This window comes from Anas acuta, chromosome 4, assembly GCF_963932015.1.
Source record: "Anas acuta chromosome 4, bAnaAcu1.1, whole genome shotgun sequence".
NCBI lineage: Eukaryota > Metazoa > Chordata > Aves > Anseriformes > Anatidae > Anas > Anas acuta.
The window spans coordinates 32,924,003-32,949,312 of record NC_088982.1 but is presented as its reverse complement, the minus strand read 5'-3'; the positions used below and the strand labels follow the sequence as shown (position 1 = coordinate 32,949,312).

Genomic DNA, 25,310 nt, shown 5'->3' with positions numbered 1-25,310 from the left:
CTCGCTGAAATCACAAACAGCAATACCCTCTAAGAACAATAGCACTAAAGCTGTCCTCAGGTTAAAAATAATCTGTTTGCCTGTGTGCAAAGCGCACGGTCCCGAGAGCTCCTTTGCCGGGCAGCAATATTTTACCTCTAATGACCTCAAACCAGAGCCAGCCATTTTCGCAGGCTCCCCAGAATAATGTTGTGCCACGCAGGGCACCCAAAGGTAGCTGCCTCCCTTCACCCGGGCACTGAGCTCCCTGCAGGCTCCTGCATGCTTCAAAGGCTTGGAGGAAGCTGCCGAGAGTGCCCTTGGTCTTCTTCACTGATTTAGGTGTTCTTTTAATCTTCTCTGATTTAGGTGCTGAGCTTTTTTGTTTGCTTTTCTTACTGAGGTGTCGTGAGTGGAGGCAAACATTCCTCTAAAAGGAAGGAGCCGGGACGCTGGGCGCCAGCACCAGGTATTTTGGGGTTCTCCTGTACTTCGCATAAATTCATCCTAAACATCTCTTTCCTCCTTTCCCCACACTCCCACCCTCGAACCTATTCGAGAATGATAAATAGAGTGGTAAAATACGTAGAAATGGGGATGTGAAGAGAGAACGATGACTGATCGGGGGTTCCCCTGGGGCTCCTTGCCTCCATCCCATGTTTCTTTCGGGAAACCTGTATTTCTGAGCAGTCTCCTGGGCACTTTTCGCTGGCTTGCAGCGAGAGAAGCGGCTACTCGGGGAGCTGACGGAGCGGGAGGTAAGTGGCAGTAACTAATGGCAATTAGCAGCAGCCTGGACAGCTACGTGTCCCTGAGGACGCGAGCTCTTTTGGGGCTTGTGCCTTCGCAGAGCCAGGCTGATTGTTGCCCTACAGGCGAGGACAATTTGCGTCCCTTCCCCAAGGCTTTGCTGTCAGATTTGCTCAGCAGTCTTGCTGAGAAAAAGGGAGTTTGCGTTTTATTTCTGCCCCCTCCCTCCCTCCCCCAAGTTGTCGGAGGTAGGATGTGGCGGCAGGGAGGGGACGGTTACCTTCAGGGCCAGTGCCCAGCAGCTGCTCTGCCTGAGAACTTGCTCAGCGCTTACGTAGCGGCGCTTTTTGGGAGCGATGTACCAAAAAAAGAAACAAAAAGCGAGGAGACCTCCTTGCTGCTAAATGACAAGCGCCACTTTCCGCCCGCTCCTCGCAGCTCGCAGGTAAGACCGAGAAACCCCCCCCGGGCTCCCCAAACCCTAAATCTACCTCCGACCGCACCGCCACCGCGGCGAGATGCGGTGACCCCGGCATCCCTGCGGACCCCCCCGGCCCCTTGATGGGGGCTCGGGGAGCCGTGGGGGGAGCTCGGCGCGGAGCCCTGAGGGCCGGGGCTCCCCGGGGCCCGCCCCTCCGCCCCCCGCGGGGCCGAGAGGAGCGGAGCGGGGCGGGACGGGACGGGACGGGGCGGCCGCGGGGCTCCCCCGCCGCCCGCCCCGGCGGCAGCAGCGAGACGCGACGGGCGCCGCCGCTCCGCGCCCCTGCGCGCCCCCCAACTTTGCCCCCACGCCTTCCCCCCCCTCCACCTCTTTTCCACCCCCTCTCCTTTCTATTTTTTGATTATTTTTAATTTTTTTTTCCTTTTTTTTTTTTTCTCGCCGGAGGGGTGGGGAGGGGAAGGGGCTATAAGGAGCCGAGGGACGGGCGTGACACAGTCCCCGCTGCAGCGGGTTGGGAAAACGCCTTCCCCCCCCACCCCGAAAAAAAAAAAAAAAAAAAAAGAAGAAAATATTAAAAATTAAACAAACAAACAAAAAAAACAGCCGGGCCCCGCCGCCCCCCGTGGGAGCGCCAGGACGGGACGGGACGCCGCAAGGTAAGGCACCGGCTCCGGCTGGGAGGCGGCGGGGAGCCCCCCAGCCCCTCTACGCAGCCCCCGCGGGATTTGGGGTCCCCCCCCTTCAGCCTCTTCCTTGCCCGCTGCAGCCCCTGCTCGTCCTCCGGAGCCGGGCACCGCGGGTGTCGGTAGCGTCTCGCTTCGTGTCGGCAGGGTTAAAGGAGGGGGAAAGAGAAAAAAAATAAAAATAAAAAAGAAAAAGTGGCTACCGAAAAAAAGTAGACGGGCAAGTCGCGGTGGGATGCAAGCGCAGGGGTTTGCTGCGTGCGGGGTGTGTTGCGTTTTTATTTCGGCAGCACAGAGACAATGGCTGCGGAGCGCTGTTTAATCACTTGCAGATCCAACTTTGGTGCTTTGCAGCCTCGGAAGGCCAGCGCGGCGCTCCCAAGGGCCGGCACTCCTGGGGTGCTGCATCCCCGCGCCCCGCCAGCGTGAGCCTCCCGCAGGCCTTCACCTCCCCAGCATGAGATGCTCGCAGGGTGTCCCTGCTGGGAGGCAGGGTCCCCAGGGTGGGTGATGCTGGGTGACCAACGTGGCAGCGTGTTGCCGTCGGGGCATCCTGCAGCCACCGTCCGGCAGCAGCCTGCGGTGGGCGTCCGGCCTCGGTAGCGCGTTTGGTAGAGCTGGTGGAGTTGGTGGCACGTAAAGCTGGAAGAGGCGAGCGGGGTTGGAGGGTGAATTCCTCCCTGGGCGGCTGTGGAGAGTGATTTATGTGCGAGTGACGCTTGGGAGGCACGGCTGTCTCAGGCATAACCTGGTTTCCGTAAAAAAAACAGAGTGCTTGGGCATTACATGTTGTCAGCAGGCTTTGCTGCACTGTAAGGGAGCGGGGAGAAAAACTTGGTGGTTCTGCCTCGCCTGCTTGGGAAGTGGCTGGCTCCTAACTATTTGAGGAATGGGGTTTTGGAGTGCTGCTTGTCAGGGTGCCTCATCCTCCCTGCCCCGCTCTCCTGCCTCGTAGCAAAGTGCATACCTGCGAGAGGAGAGCTGCCGAGGCCGGCTTTCTAGTGCCGCTGAGGGTCTCTGGAGCACGCGGAGCGATGTGTAGAATTCAAAACTTGTTAGCGTTTGAAGGAGGAGAGGGCTTTTTTCAACACAGAGATTTCATGTTCTATTTCCAGCATCAGAAACGAGCCGTGGTGCACCACATGTCCCATGTGCACCGCGGGGGCGTATTTGGGGTCCTGTGGCCGCGCTTCCTTCCGTTTAGAGAGCGATACCCGCTCCTTGCGGGCTGATGTTCCCAGCCAGCAGATAACGAGCCCCTTGTAATTGGAGAAAGCTTTGTAATGCCCCCGATATAATCCTCCCTTCCCCAGCCTGCTCCTTTTCCCACCTCGAGGGTCCCCATGCGCCCGGTGTCACCAGCCCCGCCACCTCGCACCGCAGCCCTGTGTGAATTTGGGCCTGGGTGGCCGCGAGGTGCTGAGGGCTTCGAGTGCCGCGTGGGATGCTGAGCAATTACTCGCCTGAGTGACCCTGCTGAAATTAATAGGGGCCTCTTGTTTTTTTTTTTTTATAATTTGAACCGCCTTCATGCTGGGATGCGTGGGCTCACCCTGCACGTCTGTTTTGTTGTGGATGACTCCTTCGGAAACACCGAGGAAAAGCATTTTGGTTTCCCCAATGTTTATAAATACAATATGGTGCAAACTGTCAAGCAAGCTGTTCAAAATCACGTAACGCCTGCGCCGCGTTCCCTGCTAAGCTCAGATGCCTTCGCCACGTACTCGCTGATCCTCCGACGTTTACAGCTCCCGGCCTACGGCTCCAGTTTTTGGTAGGGAACAAGGCCCCGGGGGTGGAGGACGGGGTCCCGGCACTGTGCTTGGGGACCGGGGGCTTCCCCGGGTGCGAGGCTCGGTTGGGTTTTGGTGCCGCTTGCCCCGTGGCCCCGTTGGTGCCGGAGCTGCTTTGCCGGGCGCTTCGGTCTCAGTGTGCCAGGGTCTCCTGCCTTGGTATGTACAACGAGATGAGATGTTTATTAAACTCAGCCCCTGCTTTGTCTTCTACAATTTACGTTCCGAAAGGCTCGTAATAAACAGTTTATTAAAAAGAAATCCTGATTTATTTCTGCAAGAGGTTACGCTTCAAGATGGTATCAAACGGTTTCGCAGGAGACCACCTTTTATGCTTCCCCTGGCAGTTTAAAAGATTGCTAGAAATATAATCCAGAATCTAAGTGGGCTTGGACGAAGGCAAGCCAGGAGCGTCTGTCAGGGTACGTGGGGCTTTCTTGCAGCGAAGCGACAGATTTTACCGCAGAACATCTGGGCACTGGCTTCAGTTACAGCGCAGATTTCAGGGGGATAACAAGTCGTGTTTGGCTTCGCCTTCGTTTTGAAGTCACTAAACTTTATGTGAATAATAAAACTGTAAGCCCATTACTTCACTATTTTCAAGGGGCTATTTCAGGCCTCCTTCAGCATCTCGCCTCTTTCTAGAGCTGGTTTTATTTCGTTTTGCTAAGTGGGTATTTATCTTTTCATTCCCTGGCTTTTTGGTTTTAAGTTTTCTGTTCTCAGAAGGTGGATTTGCTCATTTATACCTGCGGACACCCTCTGGGTGCCGGGTTTCCCTGCAGCCTTGCAGAATGAGCACGTTTTTTGCGTTAAGGGCAGCGTAGTGAGATGTGCACGCTCCTCGCTCACCACCCTCGAAGCAGCCGACGCTGCTGGCATGGAGCACCGAGTAGCTGCTTCAGGCTGCCATCCCGGCTGCTAATAAGGAGTTAACACAATCCTGGGGCTTGGCTCTCTTTTTGCTTGCCCGATTACAAAACGCAGAGGAGAGGAGTGCGGGATGCTGGGGTGAAGGGCCTCGCACCTCAGGAGGGGAGGGAGGGGGCTTGTGAGTGCTGGGAGAAGGGAGCGCCTGCTGCTGGGAGCGCCTGGTGTGCCTTTGGGGATGATAACCTCAAGGGGCTTTGCATCAGGATGTATGTGCTCAGGGTGAAGCTTGCATGGGAGCGTGCAGAGAGCCCCTGACATCTGTGTTGCTCACAGCCAGGGTGGTGCCATGGTGAGTGCTACGGGGCTGCATGTTTCGCTGTCACGGAGGGTACAGCCCATCGGGATGATGGAGGGTCTGTGGGTGCTGCCCAAGCAGGAGTGAGTGGAGAAGGGACATGAATTATGTTAGAGGAAAGGGAAAACCTTGGGTAAGATGAGTGAGAGAGGACTCGAGTAGTGCTTTAGCTCTATTAAACAAAAGTGAGCATCCTCCTGGATAAATCACAACAAGCTTGTGGAAGCTCTGTTCCCCAAACTTTGTTTTGCATTGTGACTGAGAGTGTGCTACTTCCACAACAAAACTCCTTGTTAGACCAAGCAGCGATCGTTTCTGCCTGAGAAAACTGCTCCAATAAGCTAACGCTGACAGGAGGAGCTGTGAAGGCTGAGGAGATGTTATGCTTGAAAACTTTAACTAGATGTCATTAGGAGAGGAAGTATTTGCCCTTAGATTGGGAAATGGGTCAGGGTGATAAATCATAACTCCAGAAGAACGTGCCTAAAGGAGGAAATAAATTAAGAGGGACGCGGAGAGCCAATATTAAAAAGAAGTTTGTTCTTTCAGAATTCATTCTCCAATTCACAGCACACGAGGGCAGCTGCTGTGCTGGGGGAAGATGAATGTTAGCACCGAGCTATAACAGGAATCAGTGGAAAATCTGTTTACACGGATGGCTTCGTGGAGCACGCAGGTCATGTAGGACATGTCAGTCCACGTGCGAGATAGCTGATACTGTAACTTCAGCCAAAAAGGTGTTAATTTCCTCAGGGATGTTTTATAAGGCAGGTTTGGGGTTTGTGCTCAGCTCTTAAATGCTGCTCAAGCAAGTGGTGGGCCTGGCGGTGTGAGAGCATTCCCCCCAGCCTGTCTGTGTTTTGCTGAACAAAAAGGTGCATGCACTGCCCTGCCGGAGGGATGCACACACACACTGGCTGCTCCAGAGCACACGGGGCTGTTTGGTTTTGGTGAGCCCCAGGATGCGGTACCGCAGGACCGGGCTGGTTTTAGGACAATTAAACGGGGCGGTTGGAGAGATGTTTGCTGATTGCGTGACAGCCGAGATAAGAAGCAGTGGTCCTTGCTGAGAGCACCTGGAAAGCGAAAGGCAATAATTTCTCTTTCCCACTTCATCCCCCTCTCCGCGGGTCCGGATATGAGTGCCCCTCCGTGTGACCCTCGCGCGCTCACGAGGTGACACGCTGCCGGGAGCGGCGCTTCCGCTGCGGTTTGCAGGGGGAGAGGGGAAAAGCATTGTTCTCTTAATTAAGCACATTGCCTTTTTATTATTATTTATTTATTTTTTTTAAAGGGTTGGAGCTTTATTGGGGTGAGAATGATGCTTTTTTCATCTTTCTCACTTTTAACCTTGCCCATACTGCAGGCGGATCGCAGGTTCAGGGATTGCTCAGAGGGGAGAGGGTTTTTACAAAGCAGCCAGGGTAGCAGCAAAAGACAAGCTCACCTTCTCCTATTGCCTCATTAAGTTGTACCAGGTTTACTGCTGATTTGTTTATATTGAAACAGTCAAAATGTGTCTGAGCATATGGAGGGCCTGATGCAAGTTGTGCTGCTTAGACAGGGCTGGTGGTCATGCAGGAAAGCCAAGCGTCCCAGAGCTGCCAGCTGCTCTCTGGATGCAAGGGAAAACATCCTCAAGCAGTGTCAGCGACATTCTTGCTGTTCCTCTGGCTACCAAAGCTGCATGTAACTCTCCATGGGTTTTTCCTCATGAGAAGAGTTACTTACTTGAGTGTGATTTGTAGGAACTAATAGGATCTCCTCCTTATTTGGGGAAGACCCTAGGGGCGCTCTCCGACTGTTTTTTCAGTAATGAGGAATAATGAATAAAATCCTAACAGTCCTAGGAGGTATTAAAGTTGCAATTTTGCAGGGAAGATTTACTGTCAGTCAATTAAAACTTTTATAATCCTGTTAGAGCACAATAGTTGAAATAATACATCCTATGAAAAATAAGCTGCTTTTAAGACCCTTTCACACCATGTGAACAAAGCAAAGCTTGGATTTAAAGTCTTTTAATACTTGAATTGACCAAGTATCTTAAGGCAGCGAGTAAGACACCCCTTGCCAGCGTGTGACAGCAGGGATGCAGGCTCAAGGCAGGAGGCGTGCTACGTTAAGTTATGGTGCTCACTCCAATCCCCACTCATTTAAGAAAACGCGGTTGCAGAGCTGTAAGAAAACCCCAACAATCAGTGCTTTAACTAGGAAATGCCGAACACATAGATCCCGGTGATATGTGCTTCCAGGAGGCTGAAGCATCCCGCAGCTGCTTGCGGTTTCCCTGGGCAGAGCCACATGGGACCCTGCGGTATATGAAGGTGAAGTGTTGGAACCTGAAACCGCAGCTGGGTGCTGCTCAGCTTCTCGCAGGGGCAAAGCCAGCGCAGCGGCACAGGCAGAGGTACTACGTCTCGATGGGTATCCAGCACCCACCCGAGCTATTTTTTTCTTTCCCTGAAAACTGAGCCACAAATGCCCACCCACGCCACTCCAAAAAAAAAAAAAGCCCAGACCTCCTTGGCTTGTTGAAGTGCCTTGCGTGGATAAAACACCAAAGGGCGGGTGGTTTCTTGAGTGAATGGCTTTTTGCTTATGCAGTGCAGCGTTCAACATGATGTCGAAATGATGCTTTGTCCTCGAGCTGTACCTTCACTCCATGCCAGCAAAGCAGCACCCCCAGAAGGCAGCCTGGCTCCCATGCCACAGCTCTCACCGTGCCTTTTGCTTTTGGAAAGGGAAGGTCCCCTGACATGCGTTCCAGCCATCTCCTAATGCAGAAATCACTTCTTCCTTTTTCTTTCATTCCCTTTTCCTTTCCTTCCCTCTTGCTTCCCTTCTCTCCCACCAGGCGAGGAGGACTGGTGGCCGTAAGAAGGCTGTGGGGCTGTTTGGATGTTCGCTCACCCGTGGCAGCCCGACCTACCTGCCCACATGTGTTCCCTGCGCATTGGCTCGCGGTGCCGAGATGAAGGACTGACCTTTCGCCTGCCCGGCTGGACAAACAGACGCTGGTCCAGCCGTGGCGTGGGGCTGGAGCCTGCCCTGTCAGTAAGCCATTTCTCAAATCCCATATCACAGCTCCGCAGCTGGCCCTGGTGGGGTTTGAAGCTCCCCTGGTACTTTGATTTGAGAGTGCATCGCTGGAAACTTTTCAGCTTGATCGTGCAGAAGGACGTGGCTAGAGCTGCTTCGCAGAAACTGCTGCACAACCACCCAGAGCCCGGCAGCTCCCAAATACACTCAGAACCTGCTTTGTTTGTAACTTCTCTCCCTTTGCAAGTGTTGCTGGGTGAGAGCAGGAGGGCTGGGAGGGTCTGCCAGCCCCATGGTGTTGGTGGGCCAGGGTGCGGGCATCCTGGGGAGCCAGAGCCCAGCGCTGGAGAGGGGCTGCTTGCAACCTCTGCACTGACACACAGGCAATCCCAGCTCTCTCTTCCCCCACCCTGCTACTCTCCAAAAAAATGAAGGGAACCAAAGCTAAGCAGTCTTACTAGGAAAGAGGAGGAAGATGCACACATCAGCAGGTCTGTATGACTAACGCTTTCTCTGGGCATGGTTCCTTAGCCTTGGAGATGCCAAATGACACTGGCTGCACCCAGCGCTGCCATGCTGCACCGTATGGGTCCCTGCTTCCTCCTGAGCCTTGGCTGCATTTTTTGCTTTCGTGTGTCCCAGTGACTAGCGAGGGGATTGGGAAATCAGGGCTGGAGCCTCTGTGCTTGGGCCTGGACAGTATTAACCTCACCTGATGGCCACTGTGTGAAGGTCAGGTGTTTGGGGTAAGCAGAAAGTCAAATTTTCTTTGGTATTAGTCAAAATGATGGGTCATGATTAGTCAAAGTGTGGCCACAGGTAGCTAAGTCAAGTGCAGCTAGCTTCTATGGCCAGCAATTTTCAGTTTACTGAGCTGCCCTCTGTCTGAATTGCCTTTTTTATTTTATTTTTTATTTTTATTTTTTATTTTTTAAGCAAGATGCTAAGGAGATAAAGGTCAGTTGGGAAAATCTAGCTATTGTGAACATTGCTGCTTTTTCTCATCCTTCCCCATGCAGTCTACAAAACCAAGGGTGCAGAAGAAAGGCTGATTGCCCCCCCCGTGATGTGAGCCACTTGTGATGAGCCTCCCTGTGCTCACATCCACGCGCAGCCTCCAAGGAAGCTGACAGAGCTGGCGTTGTGCTGAGGAAACAGTGCAGGTGCTCTTCAGGGGATGGCAAAGACCATCGTGGGGCAGGTGCCCCTGCTGGGCCCTGGGAAGCCCTTGCCTGTGGCTTAGAATGGGAATATGTCAATATAGGTACCGTCAGCACGAAATTTTGTACTTTCTATTTTCAAAGGCTTTACAAATGTTTACATATTTGCAGCAACCCTTTTCCAGCTAGGGAAAATGGGACACGGGATCTGAGCGTTACTGTGGTATGTAAAAAGTCCTTGTGAGAGAGCACCTGAGTGGTGGTGCATTAAGGATTCATAGGGAGGAAAATTCCTCTTACATGCCTTTAAAGCAAAGCTGAAGGCAGATAATATTAAAAAGGAATCCAATTTTGGCCAATAAATTACATTGGAAAATTAGGATTCTGATGATAATTGAGGAGCTGGAAATGTTGGAGGGTCAGCATAATCTGTAGTACCATGCTCAGCAGTAATATGTGGCTAGAAGCTCAAACCAGTAAAAAAGGGCGTAATTCCTTCAAAGTCAGCTGAGAACCTGGTTTATGTGATTCAGGTGTAACTACAAGCAATGCAGGGGAAATAAGGGTAAGATTGAAAAAACGTGGGAAAGAGCAGAATGGATCAGAAATAGCTTTTTTCCCCACTCAAATTACATTTGCTCCTTGTCCCATGTTTAGTTATCTACAAATATTCCTGGACCGAAACAATCCAAAATCCAACCTTGCAAATGCATTTGGGGTGCCTGCTGCAATATCTGTGTGAATTCCCATCGCCGTGTCTTTGCTCTGAGGTGTCCACCAGTGCTGCTATTCCCAATGCTGGAGAAACTGTTTGTGATGGAAGCTGAGGGAATCGGCCTCTGCATGCCCAAAGGAACTGCAAAGCAGTAAGCAATGTTCCCCTTTTTTTAAGTCATCTATCAAAAAGTGGAAGGAAAGAAGTGCATGAGCAATTCCAGCGCACTGATGGCAATTCAGAGCTCTCCGAGGGTCTCTCAGCCCAAGCCCCAGCAGTATGAGGATGCACGGACTCGATCCTGCTCCCAAGCTGTGGTTCTGCTTTCTGTCCTCCCCTGACACACCAGCCACCCTCGTCTCATAAGGGTTTTGGCAGGGGCCGTTGCTTGTGATGTCATTTGGAGCTATTATAGGGAAGCACAGGGAAACTTTGTACCAAACAGCAATGTGCTGGCGTTGGCTGTAGTTTGTAATTGTCCGGGCGTGCTCCTCCCTGCTAATCCTCTTGCTGAAATTCATTACAGACAGGCAGCGACATCCACTCGCACAGCCGTGCTCAAGGCACAGGGACTTGGCCTTAGAAAGTGGCTATTGTTTAGTGATTAAAGGAAAGGATTATATTGGGATTTCCGTGAACAAGGAAATTTGCTGCCCCACTTTTATTGCTCGTAACAAGGGGATAATAATTGCTCTCTCTTACAAAACACCTCGAGATGCTTTCATCACCTGTGATGAAAGATTTGTTGTAGAGCTACGTGGCATTCAGAGCTGGTTATCTTAAATGGTCTGGAGTTGCGCAAACTCAGATTTCTCTGCCCCATGTGATTTCTCCTATTGGGGCTCAAACCCTGCTGAGACAATGGAAAAATTCCCCTTCTGTGCATTCAGCTTTGGATGCAGTGCCTGAAGTTGGTGTTTATTGCAGAAGGATCTTCCTGTAGCAGTGTCACCCTACTTGTGGTCTCTGTGGAGGACATTTAGCTGTCTGGGCATTTTGGGAGGGCTTGGAAGAACAAGCAGGTATGGTGCCAGCCACAAGGCCAATTTATGCAGGAGTTGTGAAGGGCAATCAAGTGTGGTTTGGGGTCAAGCGTGCAGCAGGCTTCCACCCACATCTTGCAGCACTTGGCTGCCAGTAGTAGCCTACACGTCTTCCTGTGCCCTCACAACAGAGGTATCAGGGAACAACTGGACATTGTACCAGAGGTCGCTGGGGACTCCTTATTTGTTTGTTTTTGACACTCACCCGTGGGTGGAAGTGGCTGTGAAGAGTGAAGAGCTGGTATGTGGGCAGTGACTGACAGGAGGAGGAGAGCTACCAGGCATTTCCTCAAGCGTCCCAGCTGGGATCTCCTGGCTCAGCTGGGTTTTTTGAAGCATCCCGCTACTGCTCGCTGCAGGATGGCGATCCCGATGTAATCACAGTTGAATCTGTTTCCACTAAAAGTGGAAAAATAAATATGTCTCAGCTTGGAAACAAAATAGTCCATGTAAAATTTGATTTTTGATACCATATCTCCCTGAGTATGTTTGCTTTTCAACATGTCTAATTTGAGACAGCTCCACATTTTACAGTATTACCCCTTCAGAGTTAACCTCTCCCATAAGTTGCAGTTCATCAGCACTGTTGTTCATTAAGATTTGATGAAAACGTAACCATATTTCTTCATATGGTCTTATTTCTGCATAGCTGGATGTTTTCCCATGCTACTGTGATTTGCTCTGCTAAAGCAATACTTCCAGCAAAGGCAAACCCTGGATTGAACTGGAATTGCAAGAGGCGGTCAGTTAACCCACAGATAATTAATTGACAGGGTGGACCCTAATAGCTTCAAAGGCACCATTAGTGTCTGTCATGTCCATGCGTGCTTAGGGAGCATTAATCCAGGGATTTGGGGCACAACGGCGCATGAGTGCTCTTCCCTACCAGCTGCAGCACCCCACACAAGTGTTTCTGCTCTGGTGGGCTGAGCGGGCGATGCACCCGCCCATCTTCTACTTTGCCCCCTGTCCCTAGATGGGACTGTGACCTTCGGGTCGTAGGCTGGCACTTCTGGCATGGTGCAAAGCAGCAGCAGGCAGCAAGCCTGCTGGAGCACGGCTTTTTCCTTTTAAAAACAAACAAACAACAACAACAATATGAAAGGCATACCAAATGTTTTCCAGACCCTTTAGGGAAACACAAGTATTAAAGGCCGTGCCTTCACTCTTCCCCTTTGGTCTCCCCCTAAGCAAACAAATAAATGAGCTCCCAATAAATACTGAAAAATTTCAAAGGCATTATTTTTTCATTCTTTATACATCAAAAATAATTATATTACAGTTGAAATTGGTAGGCGCTTTTAAATTGCTCTGTGTCTGAGGTGATAACTCTGTATGCTGAGGTGCGTATATTTGTGTTGTATATCTCTGGAAGTGAAGTTTGTAATGGAAAAGCTCACAGACTCTTTACTTGCAGCATTCCTATAAGTCAAAGAAGTCACACAATGCCCTTTCATTTCCAAAGCTAGACTTAAATCAGGTCAATAAATCTACAGACTCATTATGAGATGCAGCATGGGTAATGCAAACAACTAAAAAAAAACAAGTGCAGCGGAGTTTAAAAACAGGGAGTGAGGTGGAAAAAAAGTTTACCATCCACACAAGAAAATGAAAATGCAATACAAAGGCACTGTGGCAGGCAGTGCCTTGAAGTGATCCCTGCTAAATTACAGTCGTGCACTTTCCGCTCTCTGTAATCAAACGTTAGGTTTCACTTATTCCAGATGTGTTTGCTTCAAATAAACCCAGGCCCTTTTTGTTTTGTTACTGCAAGTCCTTGACAGTCACCCATGGACAGTCACGAAGGCAAGAGAGCTCTCTGGGCAGGCCGAGGTGCTTGGAGGTGACCATGGGTGGCTCTGGGGCCCTGCCACCTCCCTCTGGCCTCCAATGGAGGACTTGCCCGGCCTGCCTCCAGCCGCTGTGGGGATGGCCTGAGAGCTAAAGCTGATTTGTCCCTGAATGCGAAAGTGAAGCCAGTTGCATATCCTGTTAGCCTCTCCGTTTTGGCTTGTAATTACTGTCTGCCTAGATATTTGCAGGTCTTTCATATAGATGGAGTTAGGGATGGGAATGTCTTGGAGGCCGGTCGGAGCGTGTGTAAATGGGGTGTGGGAGAGCCGGGAAGTCTTCCTGCTCGAGCATAAGTCGCTCAGAAGGAAGGGGGGAATTGTAATCAGTGTAATTGTAATCAGTTCCAATCCGATGTAATGACAATTCTCACGTGTATGCTCACAGCTCAAGTTTACAAAATGGCCAGACTTTTATTTATTTCTACTTTCAGAAGGAAAAAAAATCACAACACCCGTGGTAAGGCAGCGTGTGTTGAGGCGCTCGAGGTCATTACGCCCCGCTCCAAGCTCTCAGCGCCTGCTTCTGCTCTCCCTGTTCAGGTAAAGGCCCACAGCCAGTGGTCCCGTGGCTTCTTCCCCTGCCTGCCCATGGCTATCATCTTGTCCTGGGGGCTGGAGCAGGCCTCGGACCCCAGGTGTTGGACCCTGTGGAGGAGAGGGGCTGGGGAGGATGCGAGCGGAGGGGACGGGCCATTAGAGGGCACTTTTGCAATCCTGGAGAAGGCGAGCGGTGCTTATTATTTCACTTAGGACTGTTTGCTTTGGCTCTTTCTTAAATTCAGTGATAAACAGCAGGCAAATCCCTCCAGTCAGCAGGAATATATCAATAAAATATTGACTCTGAGTTTAAAAGAAAAGAAAACAAGGCGAACTCGTGGAAGAGGGAACAAAAGACATTCAGGAGGTGGCACAGTCTGGAGAACAAAAGTCACGCGGCGTATTTCACGTCGTGTGTGAGCTTTAGGGGGCAGGGTTTGGGCCAGTATGTGCATTCGAAAAATAAAACACACTTGGACCATGTGGCACCAAGAAAATAGGAACATTGGTTGGACGTTTTCAGGAGTGGGGTGGGATTGTGCTTGTGCTCACAGGCACTGCACACATTTTTGGAGGGATGCTGTCAAAGTCATTGCCCAGGGTGAGCTTGTCCAGAAAGAAACATGGGGCAAAGAAATGCTTTTGGCTTGTTGTTTTGTGTGAGTGAATTGTAGAGGATTTAGCTTAAAACTATGTGAAATCAATCAGTGCCCTGCAAAAAATATATATAAATAAAAAATATGTTTATTAACATATTTGAAAGGCTGGTATAATGCTGACAGCAGTTTTTTCCAAAACTTGGTGAGTTTTCAGTGCCTCTTTGCTATTTAGGTGTCCCACCTTTGGAAATGTCATGTATGAAAATTGCTCCTGTTTTAAGTCTCAGAGGTTGGGTATGTGAAAATGAAGGCACTCAAAATCCTACTTGCTTGTAAAGGAACCAAGTTTATAAAAGGTTTGTCTTTCATTAGCAGTCAACGATTCTGCAAGCTATTTCACATATAAAATGGGCCGGTGCTGCCTTCCTAGCCTGGGGAGGGAGCACAGGACTAACCTTTACGTATCTTCTGTGGTTAAGTTTAAGCTGAAGCACTTTTACAATTAGTTACAGGAATCACAGACAAATCCTTACCTTTTTGCTACACTGCAGTAGTTACTGGGGACAGAAAGGCTGTCTACCAGTTTTTAAAGTGGATTAGCTAGTAAGATTGTTTAAGAAGTGAAGCTTAGCCTGGGTAGTCCTATAATCAGAAGTAGTTTATTTTAATAACGGTTACACTGCACTGGAGCAGACTGTGAGAATATACGATATTGCAATTTCAGGGGGTTCACGTGGAGGACGTGGTCTGCAGAAAGCATCCGTGTTTCTTACCTAACCAAATAATCTGCTGTAGCTGGTGTGTATAAATTAGAAAGAATTTCTTCCCTGTTGGCCAACGATAATACGTGAAAAGTCAATAAACAGTGCTTTGCAGCACACGGAGCTCGTCTGGTGTCCTATGAGGGGAGATTTCTGCTGACTTCGGTGACTTGAGTCAGACAGTATTTTGACTTAGGATCTTTGCTCTGAAAGGCCAAATGTCATTGCCTTTGGTGATCGGTATCAACCCTTTGGTCTGAATTCAACGAAGTATGCCTGCTGTCATCCAAATCTAGGTAAGGAGCTGGTCAGGATAAACTTTGACAAACACTGGGAGAGACAAAACATGATTTGACTGCAAGTAGCAGCTACATGTCTTAGGTAAAGCCATGTATGCCCTTCCCTGCCTTAGGGCAGAGCACTGCAGTAAGCTCTCAAATTATAATGAAATACTCGATTTAAAACCTGAGTGGTGGAGATGAAGTGTTATAAGCCCTGCAAATGGGAAATTATGGTGACGGAGCCTTGCCATCCCCCAGCCCTGTGTTGCTGTTGTGAGGTTATCGCCGAATAAATAACGGGCTGAGGCTCTTTTGGGGTTTTCAGAAGGCAATCACAGGAGGGGGAAGGAGGCGGCCACTGATGCTTCCCTCAGGGGGACATGTTTGTATTTTCCTGAAGAGCTTCAAAAAGACCAGTTTTATCATGGCTTAAAATACATCATGCCACTTCTCAAGGAGTCTTGTATTTACTGTTTTTATGTAAAAGACTAGAGAAAGGTTGTGTAGAGGAAAAAACAAACAAACAAACAAACAACAACAAAAACACACCAACTGAACGGTGGATTTGATTTTAAAGGTAAAAAGAAAGTGTCTTATGAAGCAATAATCAACTTATTTTGCAGTATAAGGACTGGGGCATGCGTGCACGCTGAACCAAGTAGCAACAAGCAAAGTAAGATAAAACTGTTCCTGCCAGCTCAATGTTTTTACCACGCTTTTCCCCAAAGCCAGTGGCTAACACAGCTTAGGTAATGGCCTAAAACTCTTTTTTTTCTTCTTTTCTAATTTTAGGAATATAATCGTTTAGCGGTTTAAACTCACTGTACTCATACCAGAAATGGGCTGCGTTTCCCCTCACCCCAGCCAGAGCCATTGGTATGAGATCATCTGCTGTATTGAAAGGAGATTTGCAGTCTATCCCAATGTATACGTTAGGGTAGTCATTACTGACCTAGTTGTAGACATAATAATGAAAGGCTGAGATTATGAATTATTATGCCTAATTTGTAAGGGATTCTCTGCTTTTGTGTTTTGCAATTCCCATCAGGCTTGAGGATTAAGCCCTGCTGAATTGCATGCTAATACCAATGTGCTTTGAATATGTGTGGGTTTATATCACATATTTTCCTAATTCTCTATTTTTATAAAGAGCAATTTCACTGGAAATATTTACTTTTCAAAGGATTGTTGGAAGCCCAACCAAAATCTGCTAAGTGATGTTGCTGTGCCCTCCATCTGCTCTGTGCTTACTCTGGGTCCCATGTCCAGCAAGTTCTATTTCTCCTGTGGCAAAACATCAAACTGTAGCTCTACCAAAGTATGTTCAAGGCTTTTGCTCTTTGTTAAAGGGGGAGAAAGAGCCCAATTTCAAACCACTGTGTGGGCTTGCTTTCAATTATAGTTTGAGATGGAAAAATCTTATTTACATACTTTATCCAAGAGCTCTGACAGTGCAAGTTTGGTCCTTACACCACATACTCCCAGTGCTCATGTGGCAGTACTGTGAAAGTTCCTGCAAAACATAACGGGCATGCAACATCCTTGTAGGCATGCATTAGTTTCAGTGGCAGAATAAGCCTTTCAGACTCATACCTCCTTGCTAAACTCCCCCATACTCTGCAGCTTGGGTCTGAAGGTTGGTTGAAGACTGTAGTAAACTCTTAGGCAGTATTAAATCAGCTGTAGGAGCCAAGTGTGTCTGCGTCTAGCTGAGCTCGTGAACGAACAGGTCATGACTAAACCCTGTGCTTCACTGCGGTCTCCCTTGAGCGGCGTGAGATGAGGTGGGGGCAGTTTCTGCTGTGCACGTGTGGCACAGCTCTCACCAGGGGATCCCTGTTGTTGCTGCAGGATGCTCCTGCTTCACTGCCCGCTGCTCTTGCTGCTGCTGCCGCTCAGCTCCAGGACGCAGAAGTTGCCTACCAGAGATGAGGAGCTCTTCCAGATGCAGATTCGGGACAAAGCGTTTTTTCATGATTCGTCAGTCGTCCCAGATGGAGCCGAAATTAGCAGCTACCTGTTCAGAGACACACCTAAAAGGTATTTCTGCCCAGTTTAAGTGAGGTCGTTGTACTTGGAAGATAGCAGATTTATTTGTTGTCTGTTTTGAAACCAAAACTGAATCCAAATAAGAGAAATTCTATGAAGTTCTATTGCATGAAATACAAATGCCAGTGCTCTGGCTGGTGAAGTAAATAACTGTCTGAGTCTCCATCCCAGTCTAGCCTCCCCAGCCGAGGGTCTGTGCAATTTGTGTGATTCCTGGTATCAGCCCAGAGCTCCCACAGACCACAGAAGTTCCCTGAAGTGGGGCCACTAACTATGTCTGGATGCAAAGGGAGGGGGAAAGAAATTAGAAACTACAGGCTAACCTCACCACACTTGTCTCTCTTCATTATTTCATATTGTGCTTTAAAGAAGCAGTGCAAGCCAATTCTGGCCTGGTTACCCCTCTTCCCAGCCTCAACCCTATGGGTCAGAAAATACCAAGGTTAGTCTGGAAAAGGAATCAGGGCTCCAAAGGGTTCAGGGAAGAGCAGAAATGCTACTGTCCTCCACATACCACACACCTCCTTAAGCCTTTGTGAATGAGGAACGCTTTACAACTAGTGACACTTAGTACTTGGGGAGGACACAGGGAGACAGCTGAATGTGCATGTGCCTGTATGTGCTTCTAGGGCTTTTACTTGGACATATAAAAAAAAAAGGTGTCCTGCTTTGAAGAGCTTACCCCTAAATTCCAGGAGAGACCCCCGTTTCCCTTACTTATATGTTTGTGACCATTTATTCTGTGCACAGTTAGTGTAGGGGCAAAAAGTGAAGCTGATGAGGGAGAAGGGCAGGAGGCCAGAACCCCCTCTGCCATATCATGAAAAATGCACTGTGAGCTCTGCAGCTCAGTGCGGGCAGGGGGACCTCAGCCCCTCACCTCCTTAGCCTTCACCTGACAGACTTTCTGTATTCCCTCTGTACATGCTTGCCTGTAACATTTTTGCCTCTGTTGCCCTACCAAGGTCAGCCTTGATAATGTAAAGTCAGTCCCTGCCCGTTGGCTGCCACCAGGATATACTGACATTATGGGTCTGTTAACCTTCCCCTAGGTACTTCTTTGTGGTTGAAGAGGACAACACGCCTCTAGCAGTGACAGTGACACCATGTGATGCCCCCCTGGAGTGGAAACTGAGTGTGCAAGAGCTCCCAGAGGAAGCCAGTGGAGAAGGTTCAGGTATCAAACCATCAAACACTTTCCTTATGCCTCAGAGTTCCACTTTTCTCCTGTATTCAAAGCTCCTCAGGCCAGTCTAAGTGTGATGCTGAGTGTCACAGCAGGTCCATCTGTATGATCTTTGGATCTTCAGCACTAGTCCTGCTTTTGTGCAGGAAACTGTCAGTAGGTAGCAACATTGGGAAGGAAAAACATTGTAAAAAAGTAAAAACAAAAGCTGCGGTTATAGTTACAGAGTGCACTGGATGCTGCCACAACAGACTATTTGCCCAGAGTAGCCTGGTTTCACTGGGGGTTTTGCTGTGGGCTGTGCACACAAGGTAAGAGTGGGAGAGGCAGGATTGGTATTGTTGCAGGGCTCAGAAACATGCCGAGAAACAGGCAGCAGAGACAGTTCATCCCGGGAATAGTATAGCACATCCAAGCTGGGTGCTTGGAGTAGTCTAGTGGAGGATGGTAGCCACCATCCACACAACTCCATTAATGTGCAATTAAAGTGCAATTTCTATTACATGTGTTTTTAACCTGAGTGCCAAACTGCCTGATATGACAAAACTGTGGTAACATCTTCCTCAGAAGATACAACCTTTCATTTTCATCTCACACTTCTATTTTGTGTAGAAGTGTCTGTTAGTTTTATTTTCTCTTATTCCTGGATTGTGTCTCAACAAATGTTTTTCTATGCTTATAATCTAGGTGAACCAGAACCTCTTGAGCAACAGAAACAGCAGATTACTAATGAAGAAGGCACAGAGCTGTTCTCTTACAAAGGCAACGATGTCGAATATTTTGTGTCCTCTAGTTCCCCTTCTGGTTTGTACCAACTAGACCTGCTGTCAACAGAGAAGGATACACATTTTAAAGTGTATGCAACTACTACTCCAGAATCTGACCAACCTTACCCTGAATTACCTTATGATCCCAGAATTGATGTCACTTCTCTGGGACGTACAACAGTGACACTGGCATGGAAACCGAGTCCCACGGCCTCATTACTGAAACAGCCAATTCAATATTGCATAGTCATCAATAAAGAACACAATTTCAAAAGCCTCTGTGCTGTTGAAGCCAAACTCAGTTCTGATGATGCCTTCATGATGGCTCCAAAACCAGGTCTGGATTTCAGTCCATTCGACTTTGCCCATTTTGGCTTCCCCACAGACAACAACGCTGGCAAAGAACGTGGTTTCCTAAAATCATCATCGAAGTTTGGGCGCCAAACATCCTCAAAGCCAAGAGTTGACCTGCACAAAGTTTGTATCGGGAACAAGAACATCTTCACAGTGTCCGACCTGAAACCCGACACACAGTACTATTTTGACATGTTTGCAGTAAACACTAACACTAACATGAGCACCGCATATGTTGGCACCTTTGCTAGAACAAAGGAGGAGGCTAAGCAGAAAACAGTCGAACTGAAGGATGGCAAAGTTACAGATGTATTCATCAAGAGGAAGGGAGCCAAATTTCTACGGTTTGCTCCTGTTTCGTCTCACCAGAAGGTCACCTTTTCTGTTCATTCCTGTCTGGATGCTGTTCAGATCCAAGTTAGAAGAGATGGCAAACTTCTCTTGTCTCAAAATGTGGAGGGAGTACGGCAGTTCCAGCTGCGAGGAAAAGCAAAAGCTAAATACCTAATTAGGCTGAAAGGAAGCAAAAAAGGTGCTTCTGTGCTGAAGGTCCTGGCAACAACAAGGCCTAACAAGCAGTCATTTCCTTCTCTACCTGAAGATACAAGAATCAAAGCCTTTGACAAACTCCGCACGTGTTCTTCAGTCACGGTGGCGTGGCTTGGCACACAGGAGAGAAACAAATTCTGCATCTACAAAAAGGAAGTGGATGACAATTACAACGAGGAGCAGAAGAAAAGAGAACAGAACCAATGCTTGGGTCCAGATACGAGGAAGAAATCAGAAAAGGTTCTCTGTAAATACTTTCACAGCCAGAATATACAGAAAGCAGTCACCACAGAGACAATTCGGGGCCTGCAGCCTGGCAAGTCCTACCTGCTGGACGTTTATGTCATAGGGCACGGAGGGCACTCTGTCAAGTACCAGAGCAAACTAGTGAAAACGAGAAAGTTCTGTTAGTGCCCCTGCATACAGGGATACAGGGAACTCCGGTCTGAACATTATCCTACTTCCCAGCATACGGATTGACTACTTGCACAGCTGAGAAGCTGTGACCTGTATTTGTACTGTGTAGAAAAGATATCAGCTTGTATATTTATGTTTACATAAGTAATTGTTTGGAGGAACTGGGGCCGGTGCTCCCTGTAGCATCTGGCAACTGTATTATCATGTGTCCGGTGACCCACATGTGATGCTCAGTAGATGTCCGAGGTAGCAGGAAACCTTGAAGGAACTGGCACTCCTTTGCTTCCACATTGCATGAACTGCTCCTAAATTATTTTATACTTAAAAGGCTGAGATAAGTCATTCATCCACCTTGTTATGCGCACACAAGACATGCAGGCATACACCCTTTCTCTCAGTGTAGATGGTAGGGTTTCTGTAAATTATTTTATAGAGTCTTGTTTTAAATGTTTATGTTTCTATGATTGTAAACTATTAAAATCTCTCCCTGTTAAAATACAGATCTAAACTAAGTATTAACTGGGCTGCACATGAATCAGTTTCATTGCTAATGTAAATTCTTACCTAGCTGATTTTCATGTTTAAATACTGTATGTATTTCATGTACAAAGTTGCCATAACGTTATATTCCTGTACAGAAAATTAAAAACAAATATTAGATTATATATTGTTTCTTTTTCTTTATATTTTAAGGGGAAAAACAAGCTTGAGGACAGAAGAGGGGTGTTGAAACTTGAACTGAATTCAGATAGCACACACCCTTTTTTTTTTTTTTTTCTGTTCTTCATCTTTTGGGGCAAGGTGACTGAAGTGCAGTAGAAAGAATTACTGGTGTCAGAGGTTAAAATCTGTAAGGGAGATATTGAAAGAGGGTCATTTGTGGCATACTCCATGTCTGCTGTGATAGAAACACTGGAGGAACAGGACAGCACATCAGAACTTTTCTTGTTCCAGGTGAGAAAGGGTCCTGCTTTGTCATGGTTGCAAGTGCTGCTGGCATTTAGTGTTCCTCAGGAGTTCACAGTCTGAGTTAGAGCAAGCATACAATTCAAACAAATAACACACCAGAGAGCCAGACGTTATTTTCGTTAGATTATCATTGAAAACATTTACTTTCTGGATGCTGCTGGTTTTGACCACAGCAATAATAAGCTGAGAAGATTTTTTTTCCATTGACAGGAATGGTAGTGCTAACAAAAAAATAGTACTTTCATTTAAACTGCAGTTGTTTCCATTGTGTAGATTTCTTTAAAATGTTAACTGTCTGGATCTCATCTTTCCTAAATTTTCTTTCTTTGTTTTTCCACGTGTCACCTTCACTGACTCAGAAACTTGTATAGAGCTGCTTAATGGAAAACACATTCTGAGAAGCAACTAGAACAACCCTGTTTCAAGTGGCTAAGAGCAGGATACATGCTTCATCAGTCCCAATATTATAGTGTGGTTCAGGGCCTCAGGACAGGTAAATGAGACTTTTTTTTTTCCTTGGTCCCATCATATGCATCAATTCAAACTTTGGCAGTGGATGCTGGGACTTATTCAGAGATGGGACAGTCTGTCTCTTGCTTCAGAGCTTGTCCATAAAACTGCACTGTTCCAGCGCTTACAGCCCTCTTGGGACTCACAATACACTCAGAGAAACTGGGGAATGAGGGAAAGGGACCAAAACCCACATAAAGGCAGAAAGCAGATTTCTCTTAGGCTACTCATAGGAGAGACAAAAGCTCCATCCCTGTAGAGGTGCTCTCCAGTTTTCCTTGGCTCCTTGGTGCAGAGCTCTTCAGGGTTTCCCTTCTGCTGCCAACCGGAACATTTCAGTTTGCAACCGAGAGGCAGCAGCAGGGTTTCACGGCTGTACAAGCGCCTGCCTTGTTCCATATGTAGGGTTTGTTGCTGCAGATATTTAAGATGCAAATACTCTATGTGAAGACCGGCCAGTCTTCAAATAAAGAATTTGATTACATAAAACAAATATATAATAAATTAAATTTAGAATTCCCTGGAGATGATCTCCTCTCCTCATTTGAGGACATCCCTGTGATTTCTTAAATCTAATTGGCTTCAGTAACAGACAGCAAACCTGCTAGATTACAGTGACAGGACACAGGTGAGCAGCAAGTCACTACAGCTGGGAATCCCTCTAGAGCAAGTCTGTGATACCAGCGTCAACTCAGTAGTCGTTAGGGACATACATACCCTACATTTAACTGTCCAAAAAGCCACTGAATTTTTCCGATAAAATCAACAACTTACACTTCTGTAAGCGTTTCATTGGCGCTATTTTTTTTGGCAGGGAATGGTGCCCCTCCACTGGCATATTACAGTGTTTACTTCAAAAAGTATTTTATAACCATTCCAGCTTCCCTTTAGCCAGATTCCTCTGTTAGGGTATTCATCCAGCTTGCTTGGCTTTTCTGCATGCTAGGCACTTAACATTCACAGTAGGTAACAAAATGAAAAATTTTCCAAAAGTATGATCATCTTCTATATCTGAACACTACATTTTCTAAGGAAAATGTCACAGTATTTATCTTTACTCCCACTGGAATTCTTCTTTTGCCAAACAACTAGCTCTATTTATTTTTCTGGATGAAACTGAGACCATACTAGTACTGCATTTACTAATCTCCCTGTTATTATTCAGGCCTTAGTGGACCTGAGAGAGGTCTGAGGGAGGCAGTTCTTCTTTTGAAGAGTGGAATAAAAGGGCACCAGAGTCTGTGTGGTGAATAGAACAACCACCCTTAAGCTGGAGGTGCTGAAGTGGATTTTAAAGAGGTACCTGATGGGAAATCTCTAGACTGAGTGTATCTGAGCCCAGGTAAGGAGTCACAGCATGGGTGACTGAAGAACTTTCCCCATGCCCCACCACTGCCAGTCAATCTGAGCATGAATGCAGTTGAGGCTGAGTGTGTCCTCATTCACTGGCTCACCTTGCCAGGAGTTTACAGCTGTTGCTAGTCCCTTGTCACATCTGTATTCCTAGTTTCTCATCAAAACAGATATATAATAACTTCTTAAAGAATATCATGGATAGACAGGTGCCATAGAAAGGGAAAAAAGGAGGTATATCAAATAAATGTACAGATAGACACATAAAAAGCTTTTCATCTTGTGTGTTTTTTAAGCACCGTGCCTGAGAGAATTGAAGCAGCTTGGAAATAGAGAGTTAATGGAGTTCAGTGCTCACAGTGATGGTGCATGGCTCACTGGGAACGAATGTCATGCTGGAATCTGGAGCTGAAGAACACGCGGGGCTTGGGGGAAGCAGCACGTGGTGGCCCGCACTGGCAACATCTCCTCACCAAGGCGTATCAGATTACTGAGACTGCAGAGTTATTTAGGAACTGAAGACACATTTCAATTAAGCAAATCATTTACACTTGCTTGTACTGAGTAGAGAACTCAAGGCTGAAGGCTGGTCTACACTATAAAAAGCTTTTATAACAGGCTAAAGGACTGGCACTGTCAAATCTTCATGTATTAGCAAGCTGTTGATCCTTGATAGAGCCTTAGGCACAGTCATTTCTCACCTACCACCACTTCCCCCTGTTTGGCTATGTCAGAGACACCGGCTTTTCTGTTTTCCACAAGTGGTACTCATTTTTATCTTATCTTGTAAAAAATATACTGCTACTAATAAAAACAGCAACAAACCTTGTCCTCGTGAGTGCAGTGTTTAGTTCCAAATTCAAGCTGTCATGCAGTTATGCTAATCTGGCCAGCAGTCCTTCTCAGGTTTTAAGGCCACTTTCAGCAAGAACATCAGGTCACAGAGTTACTCCAGGGAGACCTTTTTATGTCCAGATAAAAGAAATCAAACCTATGGTTTAGACATGAATGCATATTTTACTGTCCTGCTCATCCAGCATCAGTAACAGAATTCATTGTTGAAAAGTACGGCGTCTGCTCGACGTGTTTTTGTCTGCTTCAGAAGTGCAAGCCCCTTTCCTGGAGAAATAAACAAACTAATTCTTGGCATAATGAATGAAATTAAGAAAAGAGAGCTATGCTGGGAAGGGTTACCTTGAAGAAATACTGGGTTTTGGTCCAGGGAACCAAAAGCAGCCTGTCTGGCAGTTTCCCCCGTGTGTATATCAACTCGGTAGCTACCTGGTACAACTACTGTCGGTTGGGTTTCTGTCTTGTAACGTGATGCTCTGCATCCACACAGGGACCTGCTGTGGCTGGAAGTCAGCATAGGGGCAGAGGTTCCTCTAAGCAGATCTCGTTTCAGGATTTAGGCTTTAAAATATGAGGCCCTCTAGAGAGTACAAGGACAATGTGGATTGACAGAATTTGATAAATAACGTGTGTAGTCTAATTTAAGTTGTTTATCTGGACAAGAATATATTTTAATATTTGGGAAAGGGAAGTTATTTGGCTTATTTTTTACCCTCAGTCATAATCTGCATTCTTTTTAACCACAAACTAATTGCTTACGGTGGAGTAAAGTGAACTATTTGATTGCGTATTTCCACTCTTGTTTCCCTTTTCCAATTTTACTGTGCAAGCATTCTTTCAGGTCCAAGCTAAAATGAACAGATAAAGTCTTGGCATGTACAAAGAAAATATTTGATAAGATTCTGGATGCCAAAGTATATATGAAGTTCTTGCCCTAGCGCAGAAAGCTAGGAAGGATAGGAGTACTCCTGAGGTATTAACTTTTTCTTTTATGTCCTCTTCCATTTCATAATGTTTGCTATTACTTAAAAGGTCTCCTGGCATTCCAGTGATGATAGGAGTTCAGAAGAATGTGGTTTTTTTTTTTTTTCCCTTCCTTATTATATACTTTTTTTTTTTTTTTTTTACCTATTACTTCTTGTCTCTGGTTTTCACTCTAACAGATCTGCTTAGAAAGTGCAGCAGAATAAGATGGACAGTTTTGCCCAATAAACCAACTCAGAGCAATTTAACTCCTTTTCTGGGACACAAGAGAAAAAGATCTTGCTAGAAAATGCAGGGATGGGGCATGTCAGCAGTCACTGATTGAGGCTACAGAAACCTGAGGAAAACCCTTTAAAACCTCTCTTCTCTGCTGACCTTCCCTCTTGTGTAGACTTTTTTTATGGTGGCATGGGCACAAAATAAAACCACACCAAAGATGATAGCTTTTTCTATCTGC

The 25,310-nt window shown here is 47.2% G+C and overlaps 1 protein-coding gene and 1 long non-coding RNA gene across 5 annotated transcripts; one reads left to right on the top strand and one right to left on the bottom strand.

Annotated features, from left to right (window-relative positions):
* Positions 1-348: 348 nt before the first annotated feature.
* NDNF (neuron derived neurotrophic factor) lies at positions 349-20,850 on the top strand. Of its 4 annotated transcripts, none has more exons than XM_068680627.1 (4): positions 349-448; positions 16,715-16,903; positions 17,965-18,089; positions 18,786-20,850. In XM_068680627.1, exons 2-4 carry the CDS (start codon positions 16,716-16,718, stop codon positions 20,177-20,179), a joined length of 1,707 nt encoding a protein of 568 aa, XP_068536728.1. In that variant the 5' UTR covers positions 349-448; position 16,715; the 3' UTR covers positions 20,180-20,850. The 4 variants fall into 4 exon arrangements, with proteins under 4 accessions (XP_068536728.1, XP_068536726.1, XP_068536727.1 ...); XM_068680625.1 differs by lacking the exon at positions 349-448 and adding an exon at positions 1,015-1,174; XM_068680626.1 differs by lacking the exon at positions 349-448 and adding an exon at positions 1,441-1,827.
* Positions 20,851-21,162: 312 nt separating this feature from the next.
* LOC137855927 (uncharacterized) lies at positions 21,163-23,826 on the bottom strand. The gene is made up of 2 exons (XR_011096053.1): positions 23,376-23,826; positions 21,163-22,078 (listed from the first exon to the last, which is right to left on the bottom strand). It is a non-coding gene; the product is annotated as an uncharacterized lncRNA (long non-coding RNA).
* Between the last annotated feature and the right edge of the window lie 1,484 nt (positions 23,827-25,310).

Excerpts from the sequence above, each read along its gene's own strand:
- NDNF (XM_068680624.1), top strand. The coding sequence starts at position 3,492 with ATGGTGCAAACTGTCAAGCAAGCTGTTCAAAATCACGTAACGCCTGCG. Across the intron at positions 3,629-16,714 it reads GCCTACGGCTCCAGTTTTTG|GATGCTCCTGCTTCACTGCC; the intron begins GTAGGGAACAAG and ends TTGTTGCTGCAG. Across the intron at positions 16,904-17,964 it reads TTCAGAGACACACCTAAAAG|GTACTTCTTTGTGGTTGAAG; the intron begins GTATTTCTGCCC and ends ACCTTCCCCTAG.